Source organism: Ambystoma mexicanum, chromosome 1p (assembly GCF_040938575.1).
Source record: "Ambystoma mexicanum isolate Mex_15411 chromosome 1p, UKY_AmexF1_1, whole genome shotgun sequence".
Classification (NCBI taxonomy): Eukaryota; Metazoa; Chordata; class Amphibia; order Caudata; family Ambystomatidae; genus Ambystoma; species Ambystoma mexicanum.
Genome location: NC_090921.1, coordinates 1,110,745,227 through 1,110,764,746, shown reverse-complemented (window position 1 = coordinate 1,110,764,746; position 19,520 = coordinate 1,110,745,227). Strand labels below are relative to the sequence as shown.

The 19,520-nt window shown below is 46.2% G+C and overlaps 1 protein-coding gene across 1 annotated transcript in view; it reads left to right on the top strand.

Moving 5' to 3' along the window:
- Positions 1-19,520, top strand: part of LOC138448884 (zinc finger protein 567-like) — a 271,408-nt gene that overhangs the window by 139,854 nt on the left and 112,034 nt on the right. Inside the window, exon 3 of the mRNA XM_069604727.1 lies at positions 690-806. Coding sequence (XP_069460828.1) covers positions 690-806 — 117 coding nt within the window. The remainder of the gene's footprint in view (positions 1-689; positions 807-19,520) is intronic.

Here is a 19,520-nt window from a genome sequence, read left to right as displayed (position 1 = left end):
CGGAACTCGCGATCACGTGACCTGGATTGGCAGTGGTGTATGTATAGCATACTCGGTGATGAGGCATTTCTCGCAAAACAATAACCATTATAGTTACAGTTGATGTCCTCAATCTGTATTTAGTATTTTGTTAAATCATAGGAACTAAGCTTACTCCACTATGTTTCCACTGTGGCCCCACCCTGGTCTGCACCCATTGCATTCATGTCACCCTCGAAAGGTGTTTGGAGTTTGTCTCCTGTTGCTTTGCCTCAACCTCGTATTGCCCAAGACCTCCCAGCACCCATTACAACCACTTCTACTATTCCTGGTTACCCTAAGATTTGCTTGAGCTTTCCCCCTGCTTCTATGTCTTTGTGTCTTTGGTCTCCTTTACCTGTGCTCATAGGTCCACATTCCTTTTATTAAAAATGTATTCCCAGCAAATGCTCCTCCCCCCTTGCTATCATGCCTTCAAACACCATTCTAACCAGCCTGTGTCCACGGCATCTGATCTGCGCACTATTTTCCCAAGTTCTCCACATGTTAACACAGTGAAGATCTGTCTGCATAAAATGATTTAATGAGGGTGACGCTTGAGTTTTTGAAAATCCTTGGCATTGCAATAGGCAAAATCACAATATTAAACATGTGTTCTTGCTTACAAACATGAGTGAATTGGAGCTTAAACATTTGATCTTGTTCAACAGAATCCCATATTACCAGTTGTGACACTGTTTTGAGAAAACAACCAGTGAAAAGTTCTTTTTTGGGGGATAATCTTGGTGCAGAAGAAGTCACAAGTAGCTCTGTTGCCTGTGGTCCAGGTACGGTAAGAAAAGCATGCTTAAAATGGTGCCTCACAAGATAAAACGATGTATTTAATTAACAAAAAATTGGAGTTTGTATTTTTCTTTGTTACTCTGCAGAGACTATCAGTGAAATTAGGAAAACATACCTTGACTCTGGTATTATAATTTTGCAACATAATTTTAATCACAGAAGAAAGAATTTTCTTTGGGTATTTTGTCTGTCTTCCTGCGACAAAGTTCTTTTTTCTGTGAGAACGCCCGTATGTCGCACTTTTTAGACTATCTGAAGGAAATACCCACTCCTTTGTAACATTAGATTATCGAGTATATCACTCGACAATCTCATTTTAAATCACCTCACCATAGGAGAACGTTTTGTAGACCTATCTACACAACTAAGAAACGGTGAAAAGGAATGTAGTAATATAAGCTCTTGTGAATAAGGTTGTAATGCTTTGCCCCATGTTTCTTACTTCTAACGTGAGGTGCAGATGTAGTGTTGACTCTACAGGGGGAGAGGACACTCTTCGCGTGTTTGAGTTTGTTTTTTGTTTTGGCCTAATTCATTGTTTATTAAATTACTTATTAGAGGTCATTGTTAAGGAGATTTTGGTGGCCCTCCCCCACATGTTTTTAAGCAAAGAGGAAAACTGTGATCTGCTAAAGCAATACTTACAAAGTTCTTCTTGTTTGTGGGATTCCCGCCAAATCCTTTCTGGAACAATCTTTATATTTGATATGAAGCAAAGAGATAAACCAGATGCATGGATGTTAGAACCTTGAATCTAACATGATTTGTTATGTTATCAAATGTTTCATTCGCAATCCTCACCTTGTAACTGTATACTATATTTAACCTTGCCCATACCCCCGCCTGTGAACGATGACTCTTGTGGTTTGTACGTGCCCATGTACCCCTCTTTCCTCACCTGCAACTCTGCCCCGTTGACTAATCTGAATAGGCCTGTTTGTTTACAATACAACCAGGGTCTTAAAAAAAGGGAACAAAATGCACTGTTCATTTTAACTCTTTCATTAAGGTTTACTTATTTGGAGCATCCCTGGACTCAAGAGGCAGTAGAGCATGTTGCAGACAACAGCGTTTAGATGCAAAGATGTGCACGGTGAGCAAAGTGTACAAGAAGGTTTCTGTGAGTTTGTGGTGTAGCTCAGTCATGTAAATTAGGCGCAAAAGCTGGATTGGGTGAAAGTAGGAACAAATTAATAAAATAGGGATTCATGGGAGGAGGGGGAAATTGAGTATCAAAAGGCATGCTTTCTGTCTGCTTTTTTTAAAAACTCTTTTTATTCAGTTTTGTAACATAATTAACAATACGTTTCCCCTACCCCAACCCCTTACCCAACACCTCAACATTCGGTGCAGACTGTTTGCGTGATATTTAAATACAAAACTCTTTGCTGTCTAAACCGTTGTGAGATACACTATGCGTTTGCATACCCAGATCTCAGAAGGGGTACACCTCGGAGGCGAGCATTCAACCACTGTACTGGAAAGTTGTGTCTGTGTGTACATCTGAAACCCTTATCAATTCCCTAGGTAACAAAGCTCTTGGGTAACAGACCACTGATGATGGTGTAGTACCCCATGGATCGCGTAACCTTAAAAGAGAGAGGGAGACACTATGACAAATCCACAGCTCATGGGTCAGAAGATCCCTCAATCTTCAATATATAGGATCGTAAAGGTGCCCAATAGTCTAGTGGTCTTCCATCCAGAATGAGCCAGAGTAGGAAGATTCATGCTTTTCACACATTATCATCAGGCTCAACCACTCCTTCAACGAAGGGGATCTCTGTCTCATCCAGGATTTGGCGATTACCGCTCTAGCAACCACCGATGTCATGGCGAGTAATAAAGATTTTCCATAATAACTTACTAGAAAGTCTGCATTCTATTAAAGACACGGAGGCAAGCATTATGCTTCTCTTTCTTTTATTAAACACATGAACAGAAGCTCAGCAGCAAGTATTTTATGCACCTGACAGCGAGCAAATAGTGCATGAAATATTAATAAAGTATCAACCATACAAAGACTCAGTCCAAAACTGTCTTTGAAAGAACCAAACTCCATTTCCCAGGAGACTTCACCAGAGTTCACCATAGGTCACCAACATGTGATACCAGTCCACCAATAGGCATACAGCTGCCCTTACTAACAGTCCTGAACATAATGTAACTTCCTCTTTCGAGGCTGCAAACTCGGCTGTTCATAAACCAATAGAACAAAACTGTAACTGAGACCATTTTGTGGAAGAAGAAATAAAGCCGATCCGGAGGTCAGGCGGACTTGTCTGTAGCCACTGTCAAGCAAGAAACAAATAACTAGGATTACTTCATGCGTATGACAACCCTAGTTCCCCTTATGGAGTTGGGAGAGAAATCAGTGTGTTATTCTGAAAAATATACATAGTCTGCAAATGGCAATAACCCCCCCCAAGCAATGCGAACAACTGCCCTCAAGTGTGTCTTGCGCCGCTATTTCTCTCACTGGGCGGGATAATGCTTGCCTCTGTGTCTTTAATAGAATGAACACTTTCTAGTAAGTTATTATGTAAAATCTTTATTCTATGGCAAGACCGAAGGCTCACATTATGCTTCTTTAAAGCTTACTTACCACGATCGATGCAGACTGTTCTACCGGTTTCAGGTAGAATTGCTTAAAGATTGACTCGCCTGCCCAATCAGCCATCCTCATGATGTCTTCTAAACTTACTCCAACCGGAAAGGCCTTGGAAGCCTTGGCCCCTCTCACAGAGTGGGCGCCAAAGTGAAGAGTATCTATTCCTGCCTGTGTTAGGGTCCAACGCACCCAGCATGCTAATGTTGGGGCGGAAACCGCTTTGTGTGGTTTGCGCAGAGCTATCAATAACTGTCCATTAGGAGAGGTTCTAAGAGGAGCTGTTACTTCTTCGTAGACCTTTAAGCATCTGACCAAGCAAAGCTTGGGCTGCTCTCTAAAGGCGGGGTAAGAAATCACCCTTGAGTTGCATTTCGTCCACCTGTGTATGTGGAACACTATACCATCGGGAGAAAAGGTCCTGCCTGCGAGTTCGAGAGCTCTCGCGTCCGAGACCCTCCTACAGGAGACCAAGCAGAGCAGCATAGTAAGTTTGCCGGAAAAGGCAGTACGGGATAACTCCTCATTAGGCGGCCATGAAAGAAAAAGATTGAGTACCTTATTAATGTCTCAAAGCTTGTTATAGCGGGACGGAGGCAACGCTGTAAGCCTAATACCCTTGAGTAATCTGCAAACAAGGTGATGCTCTCCTGCTGGAACCCCCTGGACAAGGTTGTTGCCGGCAAAAATTGCTGAGCGGTAAGCATTGACTGTCCTGTAGGCAAGACCTCTCTCAACTAATGAGCCTACGAAATTTAGAATTCCCTCTATAGGTGCTGAAACCGGATGAAACCCTCGGTTCTGGCACCATGTCCTCCAGGCGCTCCAAGAGTTGGAGTACCTCTTGAGGGTAGCAGGGGCCCAGCTTTTCTCGATGAGGCTGATTGGCCTTGAGTGACATGCCTGGAACTCTCCATCTTGACCTGAAATCCTCCAGGCTGCTAGGATCAGTGACCCACTGAGGAGAAGGGGGTGACGATGTCCTGATGGATCCAGTAGGAGAACTGGAAACTGGGGTAGAATGATTGGAAAATCAGAGGAAAGTTCCAGTTCCAGAAGGACTGGATACCAGGTCTGAGCCGTCCAGAACATGGCTATGAGGACCAGCTCTGTTCGTTCCTGATGGGCCTTCGCCAAGGTCCTCGCTATCGTGGTAAAGGGGGGAAAGGCATAATGGATCCCCTCTGTCCAATGCTGCAGGAATGCGTCTGTCACAGTCGCTGCTGGATCCGGTCTCCAGCTGTAAAACTCTGGTAGCTGAGTATTGAGGCGGGAGGCAAAGAGATCTTTGGACATGGGGCTCCAAAGTCATTGGAGGCAGAGAAATATGTCCCTGTTGGACCTCTAGTCACTGTAATCGGTAGAATGGCGGGAATGCCAGTCCGCTACCACGTTTCTGAGACCTGGGAGATACTCCGCCGTGACGGAGATCCGATGTGCCAGACAGAAATGGCAAAAGTCTTTGGCTAACTCCGCTAGAGGCCTTGATTTGGTGCCACCCAGATGATTGATGTACCTTACTGCTTAAATGTTGTTCATTTTCAGCAGGATACTGCAACTCACTCTGCCTCTGGCAAAAGAGCACACTGCGAAAGAGCCCGCAAGAAGCTCCAGCCAGTTTATATGCATTTCCAGCTCCTGAGGAGACGAAGTCCCTCCCGTGGCTACCAAGCCGCATCACGCTCCCCAACTGGAGCGGCTGGTGTCTGACTTGATGACAATATCCGGGGTGGATCCGAAGATGGCTCTGCCGTTGCAGGCTTCCATGTGCGTGAGCCACCAGTTGAGTTCTGTTCTCGCCAGAGGCAAGAGTGTCAGACGCTGGGAGTAGGAGAGTCTGCGTCTCAAATGCTGGCCTTTCAGCCTCTGCAATTCTCGGTAGTGAAGAGGACTGGGAAATATTACTTGGATGAAAGAGGATAGGAGACTTATTACTCTTGCTAGTTCTCGAAGAGATATGGGGTTCCTCTGCAGGAGTCTGCGAATCTCCCGTCGGGTGGAGTGTATTTTGGCCCCAGGGAGACGAAGATGCGAAATCTGGGTATCCACCACGAACCCTAGAAACTCTATATTCTGTGATGGACAAAGGACTGATTTCTCCCAATTTATGAGGAAGCTGAGACTGTGTAGCAGGTCTATGGCCAGCCTGACCTGCTGTTCTACCAGGGCCTGAGATTGAGCCATGAAGATGATGTCGTCCAGATAGACTATTAGTCTGACGTCCTGCTCTCTTAAATGAGCTACTCTGGGCCTTAGGAGCTTGGTAAAAGCCCAAGGTGCCGAGGAGAGACCAAAAGATAAGCTTGTGCACTCCCAGTCTCGGTGTTTCCAGGAGAACCTCAGATAGCTTACGTGCACCAGATGTATGGGCACTGCAAGGTAAGCGTCCTTCCGGTCCAGGCGCATGAGCCAATCGTTTGATCTCAAGATGTCCCTGAGCATGTGGATCCCTTCCATCTTGAAATGGCGGTAGACAATGAAATCGTTGAGTGCCCTTAGATTTATCACTGGGCATACCTTCCGCTTCCTGCACACCAAAAATATGGGCTGAAGAAGCTGTCCTGGCTTGAGCAGGGGCGAATTGCCTGTTCCAGATATAAGCTGCGTATTTTGCTGTCTAGTGCTGCCTCGTCCGCTTCGGACATTACTATCGGGGCGGGGCGACAGGCTTGAAAGGGTTGAGCGAATAATTCTAGGCGCAGACCGCAAGCTGCGTCCCTGACCCAGGCGTCTCCTGACGAGGAGCCCCATGCTCGCGCAAAGAGAGCTAATCTCCCTCCTATGGGCGTTTGTGGTGCGGACGCTGCTATGGATACACTGACCTGTGGATTGTTGCTGGGCTGGGTATCTTGCGGCTCTTCTCCAGCTGCAACCTCTTCCTCGCTCTCTTGATGGGAAGAAGGTGTCCGAGAGGTCCTGCCAGGCATTGTGCTGGTCCCTGGAATGTTGAGGTCTTCTATCAAATGAGTACCGGCCAGAGGAGCGACCTCTACCTTGTCCGGCCCTGGAGAACATTTTGTAAGCGAAGACCCTTTTAATGGAGGCTTGAGCCTTGTCCGAGGCGGTAAAAGTGCTGACAGATTTTGACATTTCTTTCATAAATGGATCCCCGAAAAGCAAACCCTGGGCTGCCACTCTGGATTCGGTGTCTGCTAACTCACCCAGTTTAGCATCAATCTTGAACACAATGCCCTTGCAGTGCTCAGCAGATATGGTACAGCTGGCATTTCCTAGCAGACAGAGTGCTTGTTGGGCCCAACCTGAAAGTATCACCGGGTCAATGGAGTCCCCTGTATCAATGGCTGCTTCAGCTAGGTCCATTATTTTCGCCAGGGGACCAGTGACGTCCAGGACTCTGTCCTGGCAGGATTTCCAGGCATGGTCAATGTCCTTCCTTGGATCTTAGACATTCTTACCTAGAAAAGTGATCATCTTGGAGTCTAGCTCCAGAGTTAGAGCCACCTTCCACGGAATCTCTGCGAGGGGGCATTCTGCTCTGAGTCTGGCTCTAACCTCTTTATCCAGTGGCTTACGTAGCCTGGCCTGGATATATTCCATTGTTCTTGACGACAGTTCCCAGTCAGTAGATCTGGGATGCACTAGATCTTCCGGCGTAAACGTGTCTCGTGCTCTGGGTCGGGGCGGGCTGTCCAATGCTCTAATAAAATACACTCCCAAGTCTTGGGCTGAATTGTGTGCGCAAATATTTGATCTGATAGCACAATCAAATATCCTACCAAACTCGTGGCAACCAGCGATATTGATCCCTATTTATAAGCAAGGCGATTACTGCCCAATCGCTTTGCTAGATCCTTTAGGAAAAAAGTACGCCTCATTTCTGCTAAAAAAAAAATTATTAACTTGGGCAATGAACAATAACCGGCAAGTGATGAGACAAACTGGATTCATGGATTCATTAAAAATGTTGGTACCAACATCAATTTGTTCCTTTTGAACCTGTTAAAACATGAAACTATAAGAACAAAAACAAGGATATATGCAGCATTTATTGATCTACAGCTTGCATTTGACATGGTTAACAGGCAGGCATTGTGGGACAAACTGAGACAATGGAATTGTCCTGTAGATATAGTAGAACCTATAAAACAACTGTACAGTAATACCAGCATACAAATCCGCATGTCAACAGATGGAATAGTAACTGCGCCAATTAATGGTTGGAATGGGTTGAAAAAGGGGTGCCCCCTTGTCGCTACCCTTTTCGACCTTTATACATCAGATTTTGAAGACTCCATGAAAGTACCAACAACCAACCCACCAAAACTTAATGCTGTCCAATTGCCCTGCATTATGTATCAGGATGACATTGTGATATTTGATAAAACACCAAGAGGCCTGCAGATAAGCCTCAATCAGTTGGAATTATATATGAATCAAAATGAACTAAAGATTAACATCCAAAAAACGAAAATGATGCCCCTAACTAAGCTGATGTCGAAGCGAACCAATATACAAGCATGGTTCCTACAAAACAACAAACTGTTGCAAGTAACCACCATGAAATATTTGGGCATTTGGATTAACCAGTCAAAAATCGAAACTGAATGGGTGGTCCATCTTAAATCAAAGGCGCATTCTCTAGCAAGACAAGGCGCTATTATCCATCGTAAATTTGGAAAATGTTCTGTGAAACCGGTGATATCTTTTTACAGGCAGAAAGTGGCAGCAATTTTGGCATATGGAGGTGAGACAATGTTTAAACTTGACCACTCAATCTGGCAAAAGTTAGAAGCAATTTTCTAGAGGAAAGTCTTGTCGTTACCTCCTGCTTACCCCATGCCACGCATCAGGTATGAAATTGCCACGCAATATTTACAGTCCATAATGACCGGGAAACAACTCAACCCGTATAGGAAACTTTTGAGCGAAGACCAGATTCCAGCAATGGATGTATTGTGCCTCAACCACATCTCTTGTAATGATATAGTATTGAACTAATGGAAATGTGCCATGGACGAAAAACTTCGAACGTCAGACTTTTCGATTGAAATGCTGACACAGCACCCACAACATGCTAAAACACGGATCATCAGAAATGACTGGATAAGTACACTACATCTCAAAGCCCAATATCAGATGGATGTATATTGCGAATGTGAGATCCGACCGATAAATCGTATGCCAAACTATCTCGTACTCTTTCCGGATCAACGGATTTGCGTCACCTTTTTGAGGCTTCGTCTGAATTTATTACTAACACGAGAACTACTGGTCATAACAAAACAAATTCCAATGAATTTAGCGTTCTGTCGATTCTGTAAACAAAGCGAAAATACAGAATCGCTTTTTCATATAATAATGGAATGTACTGCATTGACTGAGAAGCGTAATTTTTTCAGGGACCTTTTTTTGTCATCCAATAGACAGATGGAACCTAAAGAGTGATGCAACGTAGTTATCCTCATAGAGGCGGGAGGGAGAAGTCGAAACGATTATTCCCAAATTCCTCATGCCCTGGGGGCACTAGCGAAAGTCGGTGCTGATATCAGCTGGGAGCACCGAGGGGGTTAGCGGAAGTATCTCAAACTTAGCCCAGTTTATACACAGTCCGGAGAATCCCCCGAACGCTGAAACCTCTTGTACCAATGCCTGTAAATTTTGTTTGGAACATTTCACATACAGCAAGAGGTCGTCGGCATAAAGGGAAATGTAGAAGACACATGCGTGTATCCGCACTCCTCTATGTGAGTGGAATTCCCTGATGGCGCAGGCGAGAGGCTTCACCGCCAGGGCAAAAAGGATAGGGCATAGGGGGCAGCCCTGCCGCGTACCCCTTGTAGGAGAAATGGCATCTGAAGTCCGCTGATTAGTAAGGATTAATGCTTGTGGGATGTGTATAATTGCCAGATCCTGCGTATGTAGTTGAGACCCAGTCCAGATCTAGCAGGACCTCGAACAGGAACGGCCACTCGACATAGTCGAAGGCCTTCTCTGCATCGAGGGCTGTCACCACAATAGGGACCTCCTCGTTGATATTGTGCATCATGGAGAGGAAGCGTTGAAGATTGTTCTGTGTGGTGTGGACCTACCCGGGATAAAGCCGGCCTGGTCCGGGAGTACCAGAGCCCCCATATGAGGTAGTAGTCTACCTGCGAGCAATTTGGCAAGGATCTTGTCAGTGTTAATAAGTGAAAGAGGCATGTACTAGGCGCAGTTGTGGGGATCTTTATTCAGTTTGAGCAACAGGGTAACTGCAGCTTTCCTGGTGGACTTTGTGAGGAGTCCGGCGGATAGAGAAGCCTCAAACATACTACACAAGTGAGGGGCAAGTATTTCAGCATATTCCTTATAGAACTCGGCTGAGATACCGTCCTGCCCTGGGGTCTTTCCACTGGGTAAATCCTGTATAGCCTTACATATCTCCTCTGTGGTGAATGGGGCATTCAGTAGGTCTGCTTGGGCGGGATCCAACTAGCCCAGGGCCAAGCAGTCCAGGTATAACCTAATATCCTCATTTAGTTGAGATGAATACAGTAGACTGTAGTAGTCACAGAACACCTTATTAATTTCCGTTGTGACGCGTGCCAGTGCCCCATAGGGTTCTGCTACCTCGAGTATTTCGCCTGGGCCCTTTTTTTTCCGAACTGCCCAGGCGACTGTGTCTGCCACCCTCCGCGTAGTTGGTCATGAGGACAGGGTCCCCTAAGAATGTATCCTCCCGCTGCGCCAATTCAGAGAACTCGTTGCGCCTCTCACACAGTCCCTCGGAGACCTGTGGGTTCGTACTCCAAGTATATTCTTGCTCAAGTTCCCTTATCTCCTCTTCCAGACGGGAAAGGGACGACCTCAGGGATTTAAGAACTCTACCCTCCCTGAAGATGCAACTACCCCTAAAAACCACCTTAAATGCCTCCGAGATGGTCCTGTCATCCGGGACCGAGCCAACATTAATATGAAAATAGTCGACAATGTCCTTATGTAGCCCATGACGGAAAACAACATCCTCGAGGCCCTGGGGACGGAAGCGCAGCTGAGGAGGGCGGCGCACCACCGTCGGTATGGGTATGACGCCTAAGACAGGGGAGTGGTTGGATAATATCCTTGGCAACATTTTGGTACTTTGAATGGAGTGGGCAAGGGGGAGGTAGAGCATTATGTAGTCGATCCTGGAGTCTGTGCCGTGTACTCCAGAGAAGAATGAAAATTCTCTTGTAACCGGGTGTGTGTGCCTCCATATGTCGTCCAGCCCCAATGACTCAGCTATGTCCCACCAAGCTAAAACCGCCCTGGGGGGACAGTTTGCGTAGTGATAGAGCAATCCATATCCAGCGTCAGTGCCATGTTAAAGTCCCAGCCCAAATGATCTCTTGTGTGGAGAATTTGTGTTTTACTGCGGCGCAATTCTGAAAGAATTCAGGCAAGTCAGTATTGGGGGCATATATGTTAACAATCAGAACCCTCATACCCAAGCACTCCCCTGCAACATAGATAGCTCCCCTCAGGGTCCATCACCTTATTGTGTAAACGGAACTGTAGGGACTGATGTAAGTAAATTGCAACAGCCCTAGATTGGAATGAAAATGGGGCTCCATATCGATGCACCTCCCAGCCCCTGGCCGCAGGAAGGGTTCAATCCGCTAGAAGGTGTATCTCCTGTTAGACATAAAACATTGACTCCATGCTGTTTTGCGTGGTTAAGCACCATTCCAAATGTTTTGCTGTTAATGACCCCTGCAATATTCCAGGACATAATCGTAAGGGAGCTACAGGCCATTGTGATATAAACCAGCGAGCACGGCCATGATGTCCATTACAACCATGAGTAAAGTATTGTATACGTGTATTTCCAGCTTAACCATGTGTACTTTAAGCAACGTGACTTCTAACTCTTGAGTTATGAACTTGTGTGCACCATGTGAAAACCCCAACATCCCTTGCCCCCCAACCCCTAACTCACACCAGAAACATAAACTTACCTGCATCAAACCCACCCCCATCAAAGAACACAACCGAATCTTACACAGTGGCTGCGTATATGGGGAGCCGACCGCGGCTGTAGTGCTCAAGTGACCAGTGCCAGTTAGATATTTGCTCCAATGGTATATTTAACAGAAGTGGTTGCAGCCTGGGGACCCTGCCTGGAGGACACACCACATCGTAGGAAAGCCCCAGGAGTGTTGACACTCGGGGGACCTAGGTTCATCACTGGTATCAGGCAGTTCTGACACAAATCTGTCTGCTGAAGCTTGGGTGGTGAAGAACCCAGTCTTTCCTTCGTGGGCTACTCAGAACTTAGCAGGGAGTAACATTGCATATTTAATGTTCTTCTTCCTGAGCTTATTTTTCACCTCTTGGAAAGTCTTCCATTGCTCCTGGACCTGTGGGCTGAAATCGGGGAAGAGCCTAATAATAGAGGAGCCGGAATGTAGGTCCCCTTTATCCCTGGCGGCTCTAAGGAGAATATCCCTGTCCCTATAATTAAGGATCCTAGCTATCCGGGGCCCCTGGAGGAGGCCTAATGGCAAGGGAGCGGTGAGCCCACTCAACAAAGAATTTCGAGGACAGAGGGGGTGATCGAGGATATTAACAAGAAATTTCTCGACAAACAGTTCCATATTGTCGATGTGCGTGGACTCCGGAACCTCCACAATGCAGACGTTATTGCGACGTGATCTCCCCTCTAGATTAACATTCTTGGCTTCCACTCTGTGGACTGACTGCTGCAAGGCAACCACCTCCCTCTGCAGTGTCACAACTCTATCCTCGTTCTCCCCTATCCGCTGTTCTGCTTCGGTCATGCGACTGCATAATTTGTTAATTTGTATAGCTGATGTCTCGACCTTGCAGGTTAACGTGTCTATTTTTGACCCAAGGGAGTCTGTGCCACTTTTCAAGTCTAGGAGAGTCTGATTCAAAGTGGCCACATCCACGCCGGCAGTGGTAGAGGCCACAGCCGGGGAGGGCAGTGGGATTATCCTGGCGAGCAAACTGTTCCATCTTAGCTTGTTTTTTATTGTTCCCCATTGTGTTATTTTATACCAAGGGTTTGCGAGGGTCAGAGATTGGAGTACCGCCGCTATCTTCCTTGCCTCTAACGTCCCAAGGTGGCGGCTAGCAGGTCTCCAAAGCTATGTTCTCTCTCAGCGGCCCTCCAGATGTAGCCACCAGAGCGCATGGACATGGGAGGCCCCCACAGTGGTGCACACACCTCAGCGTTGGAATGCCTGTCACATCCACAGACACATTCAACCGCAGAGGAAGCAGCCGGAGAAGTTTGTCCCTTGCAAGGCAATGGAGAGCAGTGGGTGGACACCAGTCAGGTTGTGCGCACAGGAAGCCTTCCACTGTGCGTGGCATCACCCAACAAGCACACGGGCACTGTGTTTATGCAATCTGGGATCAGCTGGTGGATCTAGCAGTGCCCTCTGCACCTCCAATTTTGAAATAAGAAAGTTGCATGTAGAGGCGCGGGCCACCGACTGTGCTTTACAACGCCCGACTGAAGGCTTGCTCCTGGCAGCTCCTCCGGCGGTCCGACCCACACACGAGGCTGGAAGCAAAAGAGTGGATGTAAAAGAAGTTGTTCGATCCTCACTCAGCCTGCAGGGCGATCAACTCAACCACAGCGGTGGGGTCCCGGGGTGCAGCCAGGCCAGCCCGCACTCCTGGCACCTGAGGCGGGAATGGCGGTAAGAGGCCCGGGTCACTGGCCGCGCTCTCTGCTGTTAAGGAGGGGATGTGCGTCAGGCAGACCCCCACGCTGTCCGGCACGCACAGTGGACGAAGGGCCCAGGAGCAGGAAGTAAAGGAGTTGCAGGTGCCACACTCCGCCCGCAAGGCACATCAAGTACCTGGCCATAGTGGAAGCCCGGGACACGGCCAGGCCATACAGCGGGACATGTGCTGCACAGCGTATTCCCAGTAGGCAGCAGAGGAAGAGGAGCGACTGCGGGGGAAGATGCAACGACTCACTACGATGTTGTTGGGAAGGCAGCCACTGGCGTCCCAGCCATCAGAAGTCACGCTATGCCACAGTCCACTGTCAGCATTCGGGACGAAGTGTCAGCAAGCCAGGAGATGGGTGGCACACAACAGCACGCGTGTCACGAGGCAACAGGGATCCAGGTCGTGGCCACCACACGATCCCAACAATGGTCGTCCGGGCGTCGCAAAAGAGATTACCTTGAAACGTTCAATCTCTTGAATGCAGCGCCGTCCTCTCTGTCACATTAAGAGGAATGTTAGAGCAAGATGTGAAAGGATTAATATAGGCACTGAGAGCGAGCTCTCTCAGACAGCAGCCATCTTCCGCAACAGCGGCCTCCCACCCCCTTCCATCTGCTTCCTAAAGGACTGGCGTGAGTGAGAATCTTTAACACAGAGTTAACAATTTTTCTAGTTTACTAGTTCAAACAAGTTAGATTTTGGAGAGACTATTATAATGGTGATGGAGATGTTTATTCCAAATAGCTTTTGAATAATAACCAGAAAGGTTAATTTCCAAAAGTATTTTTTTGGACCATAAAATGGTAATAAAATATTTGAAAGTATCTTCTGAAATGCAGTCACATTAACTTCAAACTCCACCATATCTTGCTAGCCTCGTTCCCATGTTACTGATCGGATTGCTCATTTGTATACATAGCGACAAAGTCACATGTTTTACGGCCAGGATGTCAGATTGGGGAACACTGGGGCCCAAGAGGAACCACCACTGTGATGTGATCCCTGGATGTGGATGTGACAGTTCTTCAGTTCTTCCCTGACTGGGACCCTGGATGTAAACAAACCTGAGGATAGCTCAGAATCCATGGGTTAAAAGCAACTCCAGGCAGCCAGAATCTCAGGACACCCGAGAGAGAACCCTTAGGGGAAGGGTAGAACAACACGCTTTAGGCTCCTTGTGAAAGTGTGTCCAGGATACCGGTGCTAAACGCCACTCTATCCCGATCCCAATCGGGATACAACCAGCCGGGATTCTATGAAGCATTTGGCAAGAGGAATGGAAGGGGAGTTGGATAATCATGCTCCCAGACTGAGAAACCGCCTGTCCCCAAATCAGCAGACCAGTGTGTTGGAGAAGTCACCATTTTCAGGAGTCGCAACCAATCATGTCAGACCAGAGAATGCTTTGAGTGATCAGAAAAAAGACATGCACTTGAATTATTTTACAAAAAGACGTCCCTCGCCAACCCTAGAGCACTATCAGCACCAAATACTATCTATTAGTGCATAAGATGGCTGTAGAAAGTGTCCTGAAATCACAAAGAATTCCTGTGTGTTAATACCGACTGTTTCTAATCCAAGATAAGAATGGAGGCAAGAGGCCAATTTGGACTTGACATCTGAACAGATTAAGCAAAAAGCAAACATTCTAGATGATGAAGGCAAGCGTCCCCAACCAGCACGATCCTCCCCGCAATGAGAGACAATGAAGGACTCTCCCAGGATGGGAATAAGGCCAAGACAAAGTGCGGGTGAGCGTAAATGGGAGTTTATCAATCAGAATAGGGCATGCAAAGAACTCTGCAAACTCTGAGAGCGCTCTGTCTGACTATAGCAAAGACAGGCGTATATATTTACAAAAAAACGTCATCAGAACCTACATTCTATAGGGGGCACAAGTTCAATGGGATTGGGTGGCGACGACTAGCTATAGGTGCTGCTGCGATGTGGTTGGCCTTGGCTGGAGGACGTCACTGGTCAGCCTCATGGGTTGGGTTGGGCCTGGTAGGTCTGCTGGGTTCATCCGGGCGGTGTCGTTGTGCCACTGTGGCCAGTGTCAGAGATGAATGTCTTTTCCTGATTTATTTGCCCTAGGCCATGCACACCGCAGTCATTCAGTTTTTGCAATATTATCTTCTTTAGTAAATCTTTCAATAGGTTATTCTACAGGTTAATGCAACACAGGAGGAATGCACCTTGAGAGGGGTTTGATGACGATTCATTAGTACATGGTTACCAGTGTCCTGTTGACCGGGTACCATAGGTCGTGGGGCTAGGTCTACATGTCTTTTTGTCTTGTTAGAAGTCGTTATGAATGTGCTGCTGTATGTTGCCATAGAATTGGGTGTCCTAATTTTACAGGGGCCATAAACCTAAGGTGATCCGGTGGGTTGTGGGGTTTAAGAGAGGGCGCCTTTGGATTTGTGTATTCAGGCAGAGGTTTACTACTGGGCTGTAAATAATGCAGGTGGCGGGCCGTGGCCTTGGGTGCTGCAGAGGGGACTACAAATCTTTGAAGCGGCTCCAGCCTAGTTGGGGGAGGCGGAGCAGCGCGGCGCGGGCCTCTGCCCTCTCGTCTGGCAGGCTCCACTGGGTGGGAGGGGGAATGGCCTTGCATAAACTCACTAAGGCATCTTCCTCGTGTGTTGCCGATTTGCAGTGAAAGCATCATAAACATTCAAATAACATACAATACTAATTGAGTCATTTCAAAGCTCACATCTTAACATTGCTAATGCCTCTCGAATTTAGCCAGTCCGAGCACATTATTTGTACACTATGTTAACTACAACATTGTGTTATATGCATATACATTTGCAGTTAGTGAGGTAGTAGTGAGGTTGGTGGAGCACATAGGAAATGACTTGCCACCGTACATGACGGTAGTGGCACATAAGGGGCTTGGACTTACACACATGGAGGGTGCATTCTCGCGTGTCCTTCACATGAGCCCTCAGTATGGTTGCATTTGTCTTTCTTTGCCCTCTAGCAGCATTAGTTTGGCTGTGGCGCGAGACCGTGGGGTGTAAGCTTTTCAATGAGGCACATAACAAATAACCCCCCGGGACACTTTTATTATTTGCACACAACTGCAGTGGTGGGGGTGCTTCATTGCTTATGCCATGTGAACATGTATTCTGCCCTATCTGTACGTTTTACAAATTTTCTAATCAAAGGGGTTTGTGGAGAAAATGCACGTATTGCAAGTAGTTTTGGCATTAGTATTTGGGAACTTTTGCTTTTATTAAAGGACCATTTTTCAGTTCTCTTTCCACCCAGGCTCTGCTGGCCGGGTCATGCTGTCATGCTGGGAGCAGCGATACACTGCGGAAGGTGAAATGTTACAGTGTTGGTATCTTACACTAGCTCATGTCCGTCTCGTTCGAGGGAACGGGCTCACAGCGGATCTGCCAGGGAGCTGCGGCCACAGGGATAATTGAAACTCTCCAAAGGTGGGGGCTGCACTACAGTGCACCGAGCTCACACCATCTTTATTAGACAAAATGGTTTCTGGGCCTAGCTAAATTCAATACGTTTGGGCAATGTCTTCAGCAGGTGAGCCATCCACCACCTGGGCTCTGGTGGTAAGGAGGGGACGCCCGATGAGCCATGGCCCTCACCTGGGGAGGGGATGTAGGCAAGGGGGGTCTTTTGGACCAATCCTCCCCTACATTGACCACACTACACCAAGTCATTCTATGGGTTCCATGGATTCTGAAAGGTGATAACCATCTACCCACTATGCATATGCAAATCAACTATTTTTATAACTTCATGTATCAATCAAAGAGTCCGTTCCTGGCAGCGAAGAATTTTTGTCTGCACCATTTATTTAGTGGATGAAATTTCTCACCAATTCTGTTTGCAGCTAAAAATCATTGTGCATGTGTATGTATGCAAAGTAGTTCTCAACAATATATATGTGCTATAGAATTGAATAGCTGAATCATATTTGCACAGTTTATTATGTGCCAAAGTGCAATCAGTAGAATATACCACACACACCCATGCATGAACAGATGTGTGATCATTATTGCTGGCTAAAAGTACATTTAGCGTAGTCTCATAGCTACATTTGTGGACATTTATTCCACAATAGTGCGCATGGCATGGACAGAAACAGAAGTCCATGTATGCACACAACACATGTGACTTCAGAATAATCCTAGCTACGGTTTCAGGAGGCTGCGAAACCTACGCCTGCAACAGGAGCAGGAGGCAGCTGTAAGTGAGAGCAAGTTAATTGTAAAATCTGTGTCTCATTTAACTTTTACCTTAATTGTAAAAACTAAACTCTAGAAATGAATATATAACACTGAACGCTCATTCTAAACTGTGTCTAAACTTACTGTAAGCTCCAAACTGTACTATATACTAAACTATAATGTGCTGTACACTTAAAACCATATACCTGTACATGGTGACCTAAAAATGAGGAGGTGTGCACATATAGAGTGACACTAGGGATGGAGAATACGTTTTAATTTTCAGTCATTTGCCATTACTGTGGTAATCGCAGGAACAATTCTTGCAGCAGTGCAAAGCAGCATTACCGGGATCCCATGTCCACTACTGAGAGTCAAATGGTCCCGACCTCTCGCCACCTTAGTCCGGTGTGGACGGTGTGAGAAGAAGTATGAGCGATCACTGTACTGAGCCACCCTAGGTTTCTAGAGCTCCTATAGCACTGGGACTCAGGATGGCTCAAACAGGAAGTACCAAGAAAACAGTCACTGGAAAAAAAACTTTTGTGGTCCTGGAGCTGAATATCAGGTCCACATAGTTTCCAGGGTATGGTATGCAGAGGTAGAAGTAATGTGAAAGGTTCCCCTAGGCTTCCAGGGAGCAGGAGACCAAGGCCTCTATCGCTGTGTGTTTCAAAGCAACAATAAGGTGCAGGAAAATTAGGGGAGGAATAACAGGAGTGGAGCAACTAGAAAGAAAGGAAGCAGGCAAGGGCTGGAAAACACAGAAGGATTGGCCAGAGAAGGTACTTAATGAAGGACTAACAAGGAACTTATGAGGGCCAAATAAGAAAGGAATTACCTGTGTTGAGTCACGCTTCAAAATCCTCTGCGGTTCCTGAAAACAGAAGACAGCATCTTAGCTCTACGTGTTGTGAAATCCTCCAGCAATCCCAGAGAAACCAACCTTGTGGAGTGGAACGAGAAGAGATCCTGACAGTACAGTTATGTTTCTAAAGGAAACTATCAGGAGACATGCATTGCTGAAATGAAAGAAGGGAGAAAAAAGAAGGGACGTGGTCATTTATAACTAAATGGGATAGGTGCCACATCTAGTGGCCAATGATCCTTTAGCTTAATTGGTACAGCGTGGACAGTTAACTTGGGTACTTAATAGTGAGGAAGACATGAGCCACAATCTTTTATCCAAATCTTTGCAGAGTGGACAATGGCCACAACCAAAAGCCGTGGCAACTTGGCCATTGATGAGATATAGCATAACAAAACTCTTCAAAATTGTGTGAAAAATATTTAGTTACAGTTAAGATTTATCAGAACAAAACCCATGAAATGTGGCTGTTGTGGGAAGTGATAACAATCCTCTAAGCCCTACATATACATCAGTCAGGGTTGACATACAAAGGGGGGGGGACCTCAGAGTTAAGATTGTCTTCACTTCCCACACTCACCAAATGTAATGTGTTTTGTGCAGATACATTTATTTTGACTATCTCTTAACTACATTTTCTTCAGTCAATATGTGCATATACAGTTTCAACCCTGACTCAAATTATTTTGATGATCACATTGTCATGCAAAATAAATATCATTATCACTTTTCTCTGTGGGCGATTAGATGGCCTGTGAGAAGACATTTGTCAAACATTCTGCATCAAGATAGTCTTGTATGTCACACATAATAACCTCAAAAAGGTGCAGATTCAGTAGGTAATTCTCTCACTGTTTAAGCTAATGCTTTATGCTGTGGCAGATCAGAAGGACGCAGACTCTGATTTTCCATCTCACTGATAATTTTATGAAAGTAAAGAATCCATTCCTATCTTTCCCTATGCTATGGGGTTTCCCTACCTAACAAAACTAACTGAGGTGCTTGTCAATTCTCAGAGAGAGTCCAAATAGAATCTGTCCAATGTCCAAACTAACCCTATTCTAACCCTACCACTATTATAACAACCAAAACCAGGAGAATATCTCCCTTCTCCTGAATACTGGGATTTCACACAGTTCAGTTCAATAAATGATCTTTAAGTAGTTTGTGGCAAGTGTTTTTATCAGTTCATATAATTTTGGTACAGGGTTGTTCAACTTCTGATTCTTCTCTCTCATGTAGCTATTCTCAGTTTCTCTCTTGCTCTTTCCTCAATGTATCTTACTTGTATTTATTCTATTTCCCAAGGTAACTTTATCCAATACTTAGG